Here is a 17,375-nt window from a genome sequence, read left to right on the forward strand (position 1 = left end):
AAATGTTTATTTCAGGGGAAATACCTATGTTAATCATAAGTGAAAGGATGATATTCAGCCTAATCTTTGACTGATTCAGCATGTCTTAAATTTGCTCTCAGTATATGAAAGAAATGTCTTTGATTACTTAATTCAAACTGATTTTAATTTTAGTTGGGAATGTGCTTTTTATTTCTTATTTTATACTTTGTTAAATGAATAAAAACCTGGATTCAAAGCTTAAAAATAAACACTTTGATAACTATTTTTCTTTCTTTTTTTTCTCTTTAGTGATAATGTGACCTATGTTGGAATCTAATTACTATTCCTCTAATGCAAAAACTAAGCTCTGCCGTTATGTAAAACATATGGAGCTTTTAAAGAGATGAGCTGGTAGCTCGAGCTTGTCCTATTCTAAAGCTGAGAATTTTAACTTACGAATTTCAAGAAGTATTTTATCCTGAAGCAAAATATCTGGATTTTTTTTACTTTAAGTTACCTTGTCTAACAGATAAATTTATCCTGAAATGTTTTAAATGGTTAAGCACATATATAGGATTTAAAGCTAGAGATTCAAACTTATGCTGAATCTCAACACACATTTGCTATTATTTACTATTATTGTCATTATTTGTAGCCCAACTTTACCACTTACTTTGTAGTCTTTGGCTATTTACATTTAATAAAAAATTCACATTTCACTGCCTTGGTCATATTAGCCTCATTTCAAGTGTTCAGTGGTCATATGTAGCTAGTGACCACTGCATTGGACAGAGGACATGTAGAGTATTTCCATCATTGCAGAAAATTCTATTGGACGGCACTAATTTATGTAACTAGAATAATATATTCCTCAGAGAGTTTTAGTTTTGTTAAACAAAATTATTTTTGTAGAATTATTAGCATTGTAATGGTAAATCATAAATGCTTGATATCTGATATTTAACAATAATATTTAATAAAATAAGAATAACCAGATAATAAAAATAGTAATTATAATAATTAAAATATAAATGTTACCCATCTAGTATCATGAATAAAGTTACATAGCCTTGTATAAATTCACTAAAACTATCTCATCCACCATTCCACTTTCAAATATTTCACTGTGACATAATTCTCAAATTGGCATTCTGAAAAATTTCCCTGAAGTAGAAACCATAGAGCCAAGCTAATATTATTATGCTCACAGCTTTATTTTTAAAAAAGTATTCTAAGCAACTATTTCTTTTAAAATTCTAAATGTGAAGAAACCTCAACATGTAGAACATAAGTACCTACAACCAGGAAAAAAAATTGGTTAATCAGGATACAAGCTGATGAAAAAGGAAGCTGGATTGGTATTCTAACCCTCTCTAATTTTGATATTGCACTAACTAATTAGGATCTCTTCATATATATATCTAGATTTAGGGCTTCCCTGGTGGCGCAGTGGTTGAGAGTCCACCTGCCGATGCAGGGGACACGGGTTCGTGCCCTGGTCCGGGAAGATCCCACATGCCGCAGAACGGCTGGGCCCGTGAGCCATGGCTGCTGAGCCTGCGCGTCCAGAGCCTGTGCTCCACAACGGGAGAGGCCACAACAGTGAGACGCCTGCGTACCACAAAAAAAAAAAAAAAAATAGATTTATCGTTTAAAAGATCTGAACACTGTCCTGTTGTCATTTGAGATATTTTAATACATTATTTTTTTCCCTTTAGGTAGTAGGTTAGATCAAAAGCACAATCACATGCTATGCCTATTACACAAGACAATGTTTAGGTAAACAGTTTCATCCTTACACCATTTTGGATCTCAGCCCAGAGTTGAACCCATGAAACATGCCAATCAAAACACTTGGTTCATCAACTGGACTGAGTTAGTGTCTCTGTCCCTTGTATTCACAGTTTAATAGTCATTATCCTTCTCATAATAGCCATTCAACCCTGTGTACACAAAGCCTATAAATCTATATAACAGCATCTAGAAAAATATAACCTTAGGAGGGCTTTATTGTGTTATTATTACACAAGAAATACAAACTGTCTTACAAACATAAATAAGCCCTTTAACAAAGGTTATTTTTTTCCTGCTTATTTATAACCTGTGTTTTTTCCCTCCTAGGCTACTGATAAAGATACCGGCAATTATAGTGCCATGGCATACAGACTCATAATACCACCAATTAAAGAGGGAAAAGAAGGATTCGTGGTGGAAACATACACAGGGCTTATCAAAACGGCTATGCTCTTCCATAATATGAGGAGGTCTTACTTCAAGTTTCAAGTCATTGCAACTGACGACTATGGGAAGGGCCTAAGTGGCAAAGCAGATGTTCTTGTGAGTAGATAAAACTTCAGATAGGTGGGCACATGCAAGTACTAACCAGGGGTCAGTGTTTTAATTCCTAGAACTTTTAAATGTTTGAAATAGGTCTTCCAAAACATGAATGTGATTAATTTTCATCCAGGTTGTTAATATGTATAGTTTAGAATATTAAAAAATACTTTATGGGTTGTTTTTTTTTTCTGACATTTTGGAAATGTACCATATCGTTTTTAAACATGACTGTGACAGCAGTGTCTTAAGCACTGGTTTTCTGTTTGGTCTACAGATCTCAATTTTAATATAAAGTTGGCTGGAGCTACTTAAAATTTTAAAATGCTTCACAGAGTTGTGCTGTAGAAATTAAAATGTATGAAATTTTTATTACTGTTTACTTTTAGGCCTTTTGTAATTAAGAAAACAAAAGGAAATGTATTAGAGCAAATTCATGATCCAGCAGAGGTGACTTCCTTGTTTTACCAAAATCCCCACTGATGACATTGGTGATCCTTGACAGAGTTATATTTGGCTTCAGTCAATAATATCACTTTTCTACTCTGACTTTTTCTTAGGCTGTACACAAGGTCGGTGGTGGGTCATTACCAAGGGCAGTCTGATATTGGCATTTATTCAAAATACTCAACACCAAAGCATTTATCCTATGGAATTGCTACCAACTTTGGAAGTGTGGATTATTTAGACTTTTTTCTGATGAAATTAGTAAAAGTTATAATTATCATTACTATTGGAAATACTTGTCACATAAAGACAAAATCAAGTATAATTTTTCTTTTGCTGTTTATACCTTACTAAATCTTCAGTCTTCACTGTTCTCCTAATCTAGTTATCAGGACAATATTAACCATCAAATAGATGCAGACTCAATCAAATTTTTCTTAGGTAATGGTGAAGACCAATCACCATAATTGTGGTGGAAATGAAGACCAGAGCACTCTTTACATTTATAACAGTAAAGCTGCAATAGAATAAACAAAGGCCAGTCTAAGCCAAAACGCTTTTGACATAGAAGATATTAAGGTTGGCATAGATTTTCTGATTAAAATAAGATCTGTAAACCTTATATAAAATAATGTTGTCATTTCTCTTCCTGTTATTTAAGATATGCACATTGTGGTCTTTAAGGCAACATAATAAAGATACTACACTATAAAATTAAAATATTATATAATTAAAATATTACAATAACATAAACAAAACATAACTATAGGTTATATATGTAATATGTACATAAGCAATGTGAAGTTTATAGATTTCTCATTTGGACTCTAAACTATTGTGAGGAAATTTAAAAGTATATCTTTAAAATTATCCAAAATATATTTAGAAAGATAAAATTTAAGGTAAACATAATGTGATATATTTATTAACCACAATATGTATATGAGGAACCCTTCCTAGCAAAATGATATTTATTATAAAATCAAAAATCCTTTCAATCAAGAGAAGGGAGACGTAGAGAAATAAGATTTAAGCAGAGGGAACAACACATGCCAGAACCAAGAAGGAAGGGAAATCGTGACAGTTCTGAATGACTGATAGATATTTACTCAGCTTGGGAGAGTGAGGGAGAGAAAGTGAATGAGAGACAGGGCTGGAGATGGAAGTAGGTGGTCCATATATCAATAAAAGATGTAGCCCATATTAAAAATATTAGAACTTTTTCTTAAAATAATGGGAAATCGTTGAAAAATTTTTAGTAAAGGTGAGTGAAGATACGATTTTTAATTTAGATAAAACTTTCTTACTTAATGCAAATCTGGTTTTCCCCTGAGGCTGCTACTTCTGCTGCTGCCTTCTCAAGCAGTAGCTTTTGTTTGTATTCTTTTCTGTTTTTGTTTGTCACAGACTTCGTACTATCCACTGCTGGAGTAGGATCCTCAATGTACAGCATCACTGCTTCTAGATCCTCCTTCCTAGGAATCAGCCTTGATTTTCATCATCTGACTGTCACTCGCTGCCTCACTTTATTGCTGGGATCTCCCAAGCCTTGGGTCAATCCCCAACATATCTCAATGAGTTCCCCTCCTGAGTTACTGTTACTTTCTCCAACAATCCTCCACTCCTAAGTTTTAGCAATTTCATTATATGCAGAGATGATTCTTCCAATATCCTGAACTCACAATCTCTTGAATGCCCTTCCTCCAATGGCTTTACTCTCCATCCTACTGCAACCACTTAAAACGTGAGTTAGTTTTGCCATTACCACTTACGGCACCCCCTCTGTAACCTCCATTTCAAACCTCCCATTCTTTGACCATAATACTAGGTGTGTTCAGCTAACTGCAGCACTCTTCTATCTCCACCAAGACCTTCAGTCTATTTCCTGTTTAGCCTACTATGTTTTCATTTTCCCTCTACCCCTCATGTTTTCTCTTTCCTGCTTGCCAGATTTATAGTACATTATTAATTATTACAAGCACTCAATCACATAAAAATGCAACTTCCTTGCCCTCTTTCCCTACATCACACTCACTTGGAAAAAACATAACTCTTGTTAATTCCAGCTTTCTCCTTTCTCCAGACCTATATCCATGCTGGATGCTTGCAAAAACATGTACAATTATATAGTTAGTCTTACTTTAAATTGATGATGAAAGCCCCCAAGTGAGCTCTTACATTGTCCAGTAACCACATTGTATTTCCTGGTCCATTCATGTTCCTTCTCTCCTAGAAGAGCTTCTCTCTCACAATCCTCCAAAGCTTCCTCATCCTCACAATTGCCTAATTAACTGGCATCCTATTTCACTGAAAGATAAAGAATTTAGAAAGATACTTCTACAACTCCTGCCACTAAATCCGCCTACTTACCAGTATTTTCACCAGCATTCTATGCCTTATTTCCTGTTTGTTTAGATGAATTCTCTATGCTTTTTTTTTTTTTTTGGCTGCATTGGGTCTTCGTTGCTGCGTGTGGGCTTTCTCTAGTTGTGGCGAGCGGGGGCTACTCTTCACTGCGGTGCGCAGGATTCTCATTGTGGTGGCTTCTTTTGTTGCAGAGCATGGGCTCTAGGCACGTGGGTTTCAGTAGTTGTGGCACGCAGGCTCAATAGTGGTGTCTCGCAAGCTCTAGAGCGCAGACTCAGTAGCTGTGGCGCACAGGCTTAGTTGGTCCGCGGCATGTGGGATCTTCCAGGACCAGGGCTCGAACCCTTGTCCCCTGCACTGGCAGGCGGATTCTTAACCACTGCGCCACCAGGGAAGCCCAATTCTCTATGCTTTTATCTGGAGCCATTACTTCCACATGTGCAACAGATCCAATTCTGCTCACCAGCGCTAGGACACTGTTTCAGCAACTCTCCTACTTCTTTTATACATTATCAGTAACAATAGCCCCTCTTTATTTGATTATTCCCATAACTGTGCTATTTTTCCTAGCTTCAAAAATTATAAAAAAAAAAAACCCTCTTGACCTACATCTCGTTCCAGCTACCACTCCATTTCTATGTTCCTCTTTCCAGAAAAATTCATTGTTAGTGCCAACTCTAATTTCTCACCATCTAATCTCTTAAACCCTCTTGAACCAAAATTCCTCTCCCAACACTCACCCAGAATTGGCTTATGTCAGCATCATCAATGGCTTTCACTTATTAAATGCACTGGTAATTTCAGTCTTCATCTTATTTGAACCATCAGCAACACTTGATTGATTATTACCTTTCCTAGGCTTTCAGGCCACCATGCTCTTATTTTTCTCTTCCCTCACTGTTCATTCCTTCTCAGCCTCTTTTGCTGGTTCATTTTCTGCTCCTGACCTTTTAGTCAATGTTCCGTAGAGCTTGGACGTTAATTCTCTTTTCTATCTGCACTCAATGACTCAGTAAACTCATTCAGTCCAACAACTTTAAAATATCGTCTATAGGGCTTCCCTGGTAGCACAGTGGTTGAGAATCTGCCTGCCAATGCAGGGGACACGGGTTCGTGCCCCGGTCCGGGAAGATCCCACATGCCGCGGAGTGGCTGGGCCCATGAGCTATGGCCGCTGAGCCTGTGCGTCCGGAGCCTGTGCTCCGCAATGGGAGAGGCCACAACAGTGAGAGGCCCGCACACTGCAAAAAAAAAAAAATATATATATATATAGTCTATATATTAGAAAATGTCAAATTTATATCTTCACCCCAAAGCTCATTCCTGAACAGCAAATTCAAATGTCCAAGTGTACATGCAGTGTTACATTGAATATCTACTAAAGATCTATTTATGTTTCCTAAGCTGAACTCCTCTCCCTCATCACATCTCTCCCACCTATAATCTTCCCAGTTTCGCTTGATGACCAAATGAACTTTGAATTCTTTAGGCTAAAAATTTCTTAATTCCTTTTTCTACTCAACCACACATTTAATTCCTCAGTAAATAATGTTGTGTATATATATATGTACTATAAGATACATATGCTATATATGTGTGTTATCGGCACATTTTCCAAAAGTTCCGTTACAATTTGGTTGAACAATCATCATAACTCACCTGTGTCATTGTGCAAACTCACTAACTTGCTCTCATGCTTCCACGCTTGCCCTGCTAAAGTCTGGTTTTAATATAGCAAGTAAAGTGATATCTTAAAATGTAATTCAGGTCCTGTTATTTCTCTGCTCAGAACTTTCTAATATCACCCCAGTTCTTTCAGAGAAATTACTTAGATCATTATAGAAGACTATGAGACCCTTGGTAATCTGGCCTCCAATGATCCGTTTTCTACTCTTCTTCCTCTAACTCCTTCAAACCCAATAATATTGGCCAATTTGCTTTTCCTCAAATAGCCAGAAATGCTCTCACTTTAGAGATTTTGCAATGGCTCTACCTAGAATGCTTTTCCCCCAAACGTGTTCAGGACTAGCTCTCTTATCTCTTCTAAATATTTGCAAGAATGCATTTCACAGTGAAGCCTACTCTCACCATCCTAGTTAATATTGCAACATACTGTGTCATTTTACATCACTTTATTGCTTTCTTTTTTCAAAAGACTTATCATATTCATGGATTTTCCTCAGAAAAACTCCATGAGGACATGTTATTTATTTATTTATTTATTTATTTATTTATTTATTTATTTATTTAACTCCCTGATGTTATCTCAAGCACCTAGAATAGTTCCTTTTAGTGAGTACTAAATGCCTATGAGTTCAGTGAGTGAATGGCCCCTCTCTTACAATACAGGTTAGCAGTTCTCAAAGTGTGGTCCATGAAAACCTGAGGGTCCCCCAAATCATTTCAGGGCCCATGAAATCAAAACTCTTTTAATAAGGATACTAGGACATGATTTGCCTTTTTACCATGCTGCATTTGCTCTGCTGCTGCCATTGTATGCTTCATAGCCATATATAAACAGAAAAAAAGAAAGCCTGTTTCAACTAAGAATGCCCTTACTAACGCAGTAAAACATTAATTTTAACCAATGTCTACTCTTGACTAAATACTTTTTCAATATTTTCTGTAATGAAATAGGAAGTAGGTATAAAGCACTTCTGGTGTGTATGGAAGTATCATGGTTGTCTGAGAGAAAAGCTCTATGCAAGTTGAATTAGCTGCTTTTTTCAAGGAATAGCTTTTTATTTGAAAAAATAACTTAGAGATAAAATACGGTTATTCAGACTTGAATATTTGATAGGCATTTACACAGAAATGAATAAGGTGAGACTGTCAATTCAAGGAAAACAACTGACAGTATTTATTGTTAATGATGACATTCAAGCCTTCAAGCACAAATTAGAATATTGGGAAGCATGTATTCACTACTGTGAACTTGACAGCTTCCCCATTACTCAAAGACTTTTCTGATGAGATCAGTGGTCATATTAAAGAATTTGATTTTTTTTCTTGATATTGTGTAATGAAACGTGTCAACATTTGAAAAATCTGCAATATTCAGTGAACCAATATTTTCCAAATGACCAATGCAAGATGTTAAAAAAAATTCAAAGATAAAAAATCCATTCAAAGTGCAAGACAGATAAATGTATTTTAATGTAACTGAACATGGTTTTAGATTTCACATTGAAACTCACCTTGAAGAAGCTTCCACTTGAGTTTTGGTGGAGTATTGAAGAAAATATACACAATTATCTTTAAAAAGTTCTTAAGATACCTCTTCTTTTCAAGAAAAGTGAGGTGGCACCAGAGACAGGAGAGATATTGTCCAGTCCAAGCAGTAAATTGTGTGGGTCTCTATTCACTGTATAATATGTTAGCTCTGTGGCTTCCGAGCACTTGAAATGTGGCTAGGTTGCATTTAGATGTACTGTGTAAAATACACACTGGACTTCAAAGACTTAACATGAAAAAAAAAAGTAAAAATTCTCCTTAATAAGTTGTTTTAGATTGATTACATGTTGGAATGATAATATATTGAGTTAAATGTATTATTGAATTAATTTCACTAGTTTTTATCTTTCTATTGTGATTACCAGAAAATTGAAAATTATGTATCTGACATGTTTTTGTGTCTCACATTATATTTCTATTGGACTGCCTATCTAAACTATATGAGAATGAATAGAAAAAAGGGGAGTTATAAGAGGTTTATGAGAAAGAATTAAAAGGATTTAGAAGTAATTATGTAAATTGATAACCTCTGTTTTTGGAATTATGTGCTGCACAAATGTTACTTTTCTTTTTTCCTTTTGACAATACCTAGTAATTTTAATCCATTACAAAGATCAATCCCAAAAATGATAAAAATAATTTTTTGGAAAAACTTTCATTAGTAATTAAGGCATAAAGAATTAAGTGAAGCAACTTTAAAGTAGAATTTAAGTGTTTAGTATAATAAACTGATGTGTATTTCTGAAAGTATTTGCATAAAGGCTATACTAGAAAAGTAACATAAATAAAGTCTAGTAATCTTAAACATATAAATATCTTTGCTATAGATGGTATAAGAAACCAATGATTCAGGGACATATAATATTTTTGAAAGATCAAAATTTAAGTTATAATAGCTTATTGTCTTCATAGTTAAACTATGTACCTTCTACATGAATAATATGTCAATACTTTAAGGAGATTTTTAAATTTTAAATTAACTATTTATAGGTAAATCTAAGAAAACTACTTTTGTAGTTAAATGCAGTCTGAGTTTTGTATCTTATCAGAATTAGAAATACATTATTGTTTTAAGAGTACAAAAGCATGTTTTCAAAATAATTAAGTTCAGAAGATATTTTTGATAAATTGTAAGCTTAATATGTATATATTCCAGAGGACCTTAAATCTTAATTCATTTTGTTTAACAAATTAAAAATTCCTTTTGAAGTAATTTATCCTTCTGAATAAAGAGAAAGTACTAACAGTCCTTTAAAGGCAAATGATAGAGTTACTTATATCTGCAAGGCCAAATTTTGCTTCCAAATAGAGTCCCTAGCACTTGAATTGATTGCATTCCAACAGTTTACTTGTAAATCAACTTCCAAAACTCAGAACTTATGTACACAAGGGGAAATTTTACCATTTCCCTGCACCAAATATAACTAACATTCTAGTTTTTCGTTGTTCTACAATTAGTGAAAATCTAACAGCTGTGTGTAATAAATCCCTGGGTGTTTGTCTTGGTAGGCTGATTGTGTAACAGAAAACTCTAAAATTTCAGTGGTTTAAACTAACAAGTTTTATTTTTCTTTCACATGACACAACAATGAGAGCATATATGGTTGGGTAGTGTTCTTGACAGCTCTCTTGCAAATGTTTCTGTGCCCTTCTCTATGGCCTCTTTATTCAGATAGAGATTGGGAAAGAAAGGGGAAGTTCACTCATGAGGCAGATTTAAGAATATTTATTTCTTCCTTTCCACTAACTTTCCATTGGTCAAAACTCCACCATACGGTTCCACTAAACTCCAGAGGAAGTTGAGAAATCTACTCTTGTTGAGAAAACAGTCCATGATTACTATTTGTTCCAGGCTGTTTACTTTTGAGCAGAATTTTTTTTTTTACCTTTCCTGGTCCAATGTTGAAAGGAAGGGAAAAAAAGATAAGGAAGGAAGGAAGAAAAGAAAGAAGAAAGAGAGCAAAGGAAGGAAGAAAGGAAACACATTTGCACAAATCTCATATATATTTTTCTAGAGATTTTTACCATGTATTTTTACTACTAAAAACTAAAACAAAAAACAGAAAACAAAACAAAAAAATAACAAAAAACCTTATATGTAATTTCTGTCTGTTTTTTTATTCAGGACCGATACAAAAAGATAAAAAGACAAAATTACAGAAAATCTGTGATAATCCCTAATTCTAATGAACTTAGATTTTTTTTATGTGTGTGGAGACACAATCAAGATTCATGTACATGTTTAAGGGAAATTTAAACATTTGATCCCAGATGCCTGTAATGAGTTAGGGATACAGGATTGGAACTGCCAATGTTAGCGATTTGCTCACAGGTGATAATAAGATAGACACCTGGCTAGTGGGCAGACATGAATTATTAGGCCCACAAAATGGTTTGAAAGATTTCAAATTAGTTGTAAATATTTCACATAGTATTTCTTTTCCTAAAAAATGGAAAACCCCAGGAAATCTGCACCTGTTTTCCCACATGGCAACATTCATTAGAGATGAGTAGTAGCTGACCTCTTCAGAGGAGTTGTATGCTCTCTGATTTGAGAGACTTCCAGTTCTCCCTATTATTTCATACTTTTGGCTACTTCACTCATTTAGGTTACCTGCCTGGTCCCTGAAAACATTTGAGTTTGTGACTCCTGATAGGGCATCTATGGGCAAGTATATTTGCAGCCTATATCAAAAATATATATAAACATGAAGTTATTCCCTAGTATAAATTATATTCAGATATATGGTGCTAAATATACCTAATCCAGAGTATCCAATTCATGGTCCTGGTGTATATGCATTTACACAATTTTAATTGTGTAATGTATGTGCAGCACAGTGTATGATTTGACTTTACAGTTTTTACATCTGTATTGGGTAATAGTAAAGATCACATATTCTGGAGATTATGCTTATTTGGGCCCAGGTTATTAATGGCTCTTTGTTTTATTAGTTTTCATATTAAAAAATTGGAATGATAGTCATAACTACCTGATACGGTGATTTATAGAATTACATGAGTGCTAATTCCTGTAGAGCATTGAGAAAAACAGTAAATGATACATTGTAAGCAGAGAATAAATGCTATGGTTTTTATTCCATTTTTCTAAATAAGAACATAGAATGGACTCTAAATGTTACATGAAAGAATGGATTCATAAACAGCTGTTAAATTAGTTCATCTTGGCCCTCTCTGTAAGTTTGTATGTATATATCTCTTTATCTACACAAACATAAAGTTGGCTAAAGCAGACATGAATTCTGTATGTGGTGATTTCATGGAATGAATGATTCTAACTATCCATATCCCAGATTCTTAGTCACAATGAATAAATGATCTCTTAGGATTTATAAAATCTAAAAGCTGGGTTTTCCATTTTTCTGAGTGTTCTTAAATAACCCAATTAAAGAAACATACAAAACCACCTTCGTTTATGCTTTTGTAAAAGCCAAGAAAACAAACGCAAAACCAACAACAGTCGAAGTCACTTAGGGTTCTATAACTTCTAAGTAAACAATTAGTCTGTCATTCTCAACCTGCTTCAACATACCTAGTAGAGATTGTGTAGCTAGAAATATCATTTATTCCTAAATTTATAAATGGGAAACCACTATGCATAGTAGGGAAGGAAAGATGTTAATTTTTGATTATAGAAATGCTAATGAGTAAAAGCCAAATGAATTCTGTTTTTTCTTCTTTCAGGTCTCTGTGGTCAATCAGCTGGATATGCAAGTCATTGTTTCGAATGTACCCCCTACTCTAGTGGAAAGAAGGATAGAAGAGCTTACAGAGTAATGGTTTTTCTTTACTTATATGTTTATTTTCATATGGCTATAGTTTTTATTGAATTAAGTCATTTTAATAATTATAGTGTTCAGACTAAACATATATTTTATAATACCTTCTTAAAAACAATTTAGCTCACTCTTTTCTTGAAATAGGTAGCTTCATTTGGAATATGTGAAGATTCTAAGAGTACGTTCAAATAGGAATGAAAATTAGATGTGAGAAGATCTTATTATTCAGAATGCTTTGACTGATGGGTCAACATAAACTCAAAATGCTGCATATAACAAATAAACCATAACTTAATTATTTGAGTATATGTCTTGATTTTGTGGCCCCAGATTCTTGAAAAAGCTCATTATCTCAGTAATCCAGCTAGTCTGGGGAATGCTATTTCTCAAAGTGATGTATCTAGATGGCTAAAGCTTATTCTTTTAAAAACTAAGATTGCTAATTTTAAACAACATATATTTAAATTATTCTAAAATATATGTCATTCCCCTCTGCCTTTTGAACAGTGTGTACACTGTACATGGCTGAATATGTTATTGTTGACAAATTGTGATTATGAATTCACAGTTGTCTAATATTCTAAATGTTATCAAGGATTATTAAAATGTCTTTACTATTTCACTCTTAACTACCCTAACCTAGCCTTCCGTCATTTAATAATTTTATAGTTGTATTTGTTAGTTATCCCTTGTCTTCTGTTGAGTTCATGTTGACAGATGTCAATTACTATCAATTTGTCTCTTTTGAGCAAAATATCTTACACTTCCAAGTTGCCAGAAGAAGCTTCAGATAGTCATACAGCTAACCTTTTAGTAATTATGTGTGAAATAAAATACAATAGGCACTGATTAAGGCATGAGAGACTCTCCTGTAATAAAAGCATATGTGCTTTGCAACCATTACTTGTTAGTTTCACAAAATTTAACCTATGGGTGTCACATAAAATGTCCTATGAAAGAGGTGATTATCAACATTTAAGTGTAGAATAGCAATCACACAGTGTCTTGTTTACTTCTGCAAAAGTGGTTTACACATGCTTAACCTTTATTAAAATAATAGCTGATTACACCTGAAAAAAGTTAGAATTATGCCTGTCTCTTAGCTGCTTTAATGTCATCTATTGAGGCAGGCTTTTCTGATTACCCTATCCAAAATAGATGACACTCTTCTCAACCTCTAAGCCTTTGTTCTGCTTTTGTTCAAAGCATTATTTAATGTTTATATTTATATCAATTTAACATAAGCTTCATAAGGATAGGAAATCTACTTTTCACTACCATAATCCCAGTTATATAGTAAGCATTTGATGCATTTTACTGAATGAAAATGTTATACAAGCAAAATCATGATGCCCTTTTCTTCATATTGAGACAAAATTTATAAAAACTGGAAAAAATGGCAATGTAAAAGTATAATTTCATAGCAATTATATGATTTATTCCTCTTACATGAAGATATGAAAGAGAAAAATCAGGCATCTTTCAAGTCTTGAGAGAAATATATCACTGTGAAAGGAGCTTTGACTTCATATAATACTGGTTTTGAAACATGAGCTTCGGCAAATAATTTAATCTTCCCCAGACTCATTTTCACCACTTGTTGACCAGATAAAACTCCTGTCATAGAACTGTTGTGAGAACTAAATAATATAAGCCATCTAGGACGATGGAAATTGTGAACATTCAATGAATAATAGATATCCTATACAAATGAGGTTAGTGATCCAAAGTCAGTAGGGTAAGGCAGAGAGATGCCAGAGTTTTTGCATGTTCTATTAAAAGAGCATAGTTTAGTAATGGAGCTCAGACTATGGATTCAAATAAACAAGTTTGAATCCTATTATAGCTGTGTGACCTCTGAGAAAGATATTTAACACTTAGGACCACATTTTCTCATCTTGAAAACTGGAATAAGGATGTCAATCTTGTGTTGCTTTTGATAGAATTAAACATAAATTTGCTAGTGCAGTAAGCACAGCAGGCACATGCCAGATTCCCTTTTATAGTTTTTTTTTCTTTTTACAATCTGTGTTAATTTAGAGATTCTTAAGCACAACAACTTTGGATCTCTTTTTAAAAAAAGAGGCTTTATTTTTCAGAGCACTTTTATGTTCATAGGAAAATAGAGTAGAAGATACAGAGAATACCCATATACTTCTTTCCCCCACACATATAGCTTCCCTCACTATCCACATCTTACACCAGAGTAGTGCATTTGTTATAATCAACAAACCTAGTTCGACACGTCATAATCATCCCAAATCCATAATTTGCATAGGGTTCACTCTTGGTGTTGTACATTCTGTGGTTTGGACTAATGTATAAAGACATGTATCTATCACTGTAGTATCATACAGAATAGATTCACTGCTCTAAAAAATCCTCCATGCTCCACCTATTCAAACCTCCCTTCCCCACTAACCCCCAGAAATCAGTGATCTTTTTACTATATCCATAGTTTTAGCTTTTCCAGAACATAATACCCTTGGAATCATATAGTATGTAGTCATTATGATTGCTTTTTGAAAGCTACTTTAGTAGATGGAAGTAGAGATAAAGACTGTTAGATCTAATCCAGCACCATGAAGCTCAAAACGCTCATTCTCAGTGTCTTGGGGTGGCCAGGAGGGGATGGGAAGGGCATAATGAAAACATACATATAGCCAAGGTAGACAGCAGAGTACCAATCTATTAATTAAAAATAGGAATGGGATAGGGAGGATGGGAGGGAGACGCAAGAGGGAGGAGATATGGGGATATACGTATATGTATAGCTGATTCACTTTGTTATAAAGCAGAAAGTAACACACCATTGTAAAGCAATTAAACTCTAATAAAGATGTTAAAAATATATATAGGAATTTATTGTTCCAGTGACCAGAGTAACGAACACATTCATTTCCTGTAGACGTTCTTAGATGACAAATCACATCATCATCAAAGCCATGTTCTGTATTTCCTATGAGACTTAACCCTATCTTAAGAAAGGGAAACTTGAACTGCATATGATCATCACTTTTATTTTTTCCTTTAGGTAGGCCCATATATGAGGCCATATATGAGGCCAGATCATAATCCAAAGCTTTTTTGATAAGAAAAAAATCAGTACAAATTGGGAGAGTTGATGAAAGAAAAAATTCATGACCTAATATATCCATTTCACAATGGGGAAGGTTTTTCAGAAGGGGTCAGTATCCTTTGATAGCTAAGAGCACAGTGCCTGGAAAACAGAATGCTCAAAGAGTAAATGTTAGCTGCTATAGGAATGCTAATAATTACTTCCCACTCCCTTGGAACTGGCTGAAATGGCTCTACTGAACAAAATTTTTATTACTTTGTTTTTTAATGCTTATAGAATTAACCAGTGACCCTTTGCAATGAAACACATTTCTTTTTAATTATATTAATGTATTCAGCAAATTTCCCCATAATGCGAAGCTATGCCCCTTACAAGTGGCCTCACATGTTTATGTTTTGAAGAATTTTAGGTTGACCTTAGCATGTATCTCTTTGTGAGCCTTGTTTTTCTCTTACAAATTCTTGAGATTGAGTAGAAATAGCTGTGAGGATAAGGTTAAGGAGACCTTATTATAACCTAGAAATGATTGGCAGTAATGTCTAAAGAAGCTAAGAAATGTTTGCATTTTGTGTCTTCTTCCTTTCTCTTTCCACTTCACCATGAAGCCCAGATAAAGAAGTTCGGGATTCTAAAATTTAAATCCTTAAAAATATATGGAAATGGCATTTTCAAAAATATAAATAAAAGAGTTTAGAAATATTGTGTTATAGTATGAATCAGAATTGATAACTTAGGTCTTGGAGTTGATCAAATGCTTCTCTTACTTTCTAAATACAATATGGAAATTCAGTGAAATCAGGACTTTATTGATATAGTTACTGCTTTGGTTTGGAAGAGTCTATTTCCTAGAATATTTACATAGCATATGAAAGTGTAATTAATTTATAGCTCCTGGAATTAAGGTTCCAAACATACTTTAGAAATCTAGCCAAAATGTGTATTTCTGGGATAAGAATGATAAAGTCTCTTGGGAAGAAAACCTATGAAACAGTAAAAAATAAGTGCCAGCACTTACATTGTCTTAAATCTGCATAATAAAGACTTGGTGTTGAGGGGAAGGGTGAAGTTGAAAGGTAAATCAATCAACACATTATCTTTGATCATTTTTACCTACCCTTTGCTTTAGAGTTGAGGAGCTCAGGGAACTTTCTATAAACGGATATATTAATAGTTTAGTAAGTATAAATTTAAAAATAATATTTTTACTTTTAATAATGTTATTTAAATTTTGTTATTTCATTAAGTTAATTCTTTTTATTATAATATTTAAATGTTAACAATAATTAGTAATTTATATAGCAAAATCCTTTTGCAAATAAAACTTTATTTCCAAAAAGAGGTAGTAGGCTGGATTTAGCCTGAGGGCTCTAAGTTAGCAACTCCTAATTTTAGAGCATTATACTTTGTAGAGAGAAAAAGTTACAATGCAATATCTATTCTATTCAAACTCCTATAGGAAAACACATTGGGGAACATCTTGTGTGAAATTCCCAAGTAATATATATTAATATTTTTTTTCCTAGGAAGGCTGTTCCTTTTGAATTCAGAGGACCTAGGCTCAAGCCCTGGCCCACCAGTGACTAGGAGGTCTCGGGCCAGGAAATTAAACTTTTTGATTCCTAATATCCATATCTTAAAGCTGGCAATTTAGTCATTAAAAAAAGGATAGGGCTTCCCTGGTGGCGCAGTGGTTGAGAGTCCACCTGCCAATGCAGGGGACACGGGTTCGTGCCCCGGTCCGGGAGGATCCCACATGCCGCGGAGTGGCTGGGCCCGTGAGCCATGGCCGCTGAGCCTGTGCGTCCGGAGCCTGTGCTCCGCAACGGGAGAGGCCACGGCAGTGAGAGGCCCGCGTACCGCAAAAAAAAAAAAAAAAAAAAAAAGGATAGTTCCTGGTTGTAAGCACTGTAGATTTAACAGTGAACTAAAGCAAAGTCCCTGTTCCCATGATGCTTACATTCTGTTGGGGGAAAACAGCAAATAGAATAAGAATAATAAATTAATTTATAATGTGATGCTAAGTAGTGATAACTATGATAAAGACAAATAAAAGTAACAATATAAAAATATGAAAGAGAAGTACTATTTCATATAGGATGATTGAGGAAAACCTTTCTAATAAGGTGAAAGCTGAGCAGAAACCTGAGAAAAGT

At 34.2% G+C, this 17,375-nt stretch overlaps 1 protein-coding gene across 16 annotated transcripts in view; it reads left to right on the forward strand.

Moving 5' to 3' along the window:
* The window catches only part of PCDH15 (protocadherin related 15), a 718,778-nt gene that overhangs the window by 658,160 nt on the left and 43,243 nt on the right, over nucleotides 1-17,375 (forward strand). For all 16 annotated transcript variants that reach the window (XM_027111903.1, XM_027111902.1, XM_027111901.1 and 13 more), the window contains 2 exons: nucleotides 2,083-2,298; nucleotides 12,049-12,137. In XM_027111903.1, coding sequence (XP_026967704.1) covers nucleotides 2,083-2,298; nucleotides 12,049-12,137 — 305 coding nt within the window. The remainder of the gene's footprint in view (nucleotides 1-2,082; nucleotides 2,299-12,048; nucleotides 12,138-17,375) is intronic.

This window comes from Aethalodelphis obliquidens, unplaced genomic scaffold (assembly GCF_003676395.1).
Source record: "Aethalodelphis obliquidens isolate GAN/ISIS:26980383/991018 unplaced genomic scaffold, ASM367639v1 scaffold11, whole genome shotgun sequence".
NCBI lineage: Eukaryota > Metazoa > Chordata > Mammalia > Artiodactyla > Delphinidae > Aethalodelphis > Aethalodelphis obliquidens.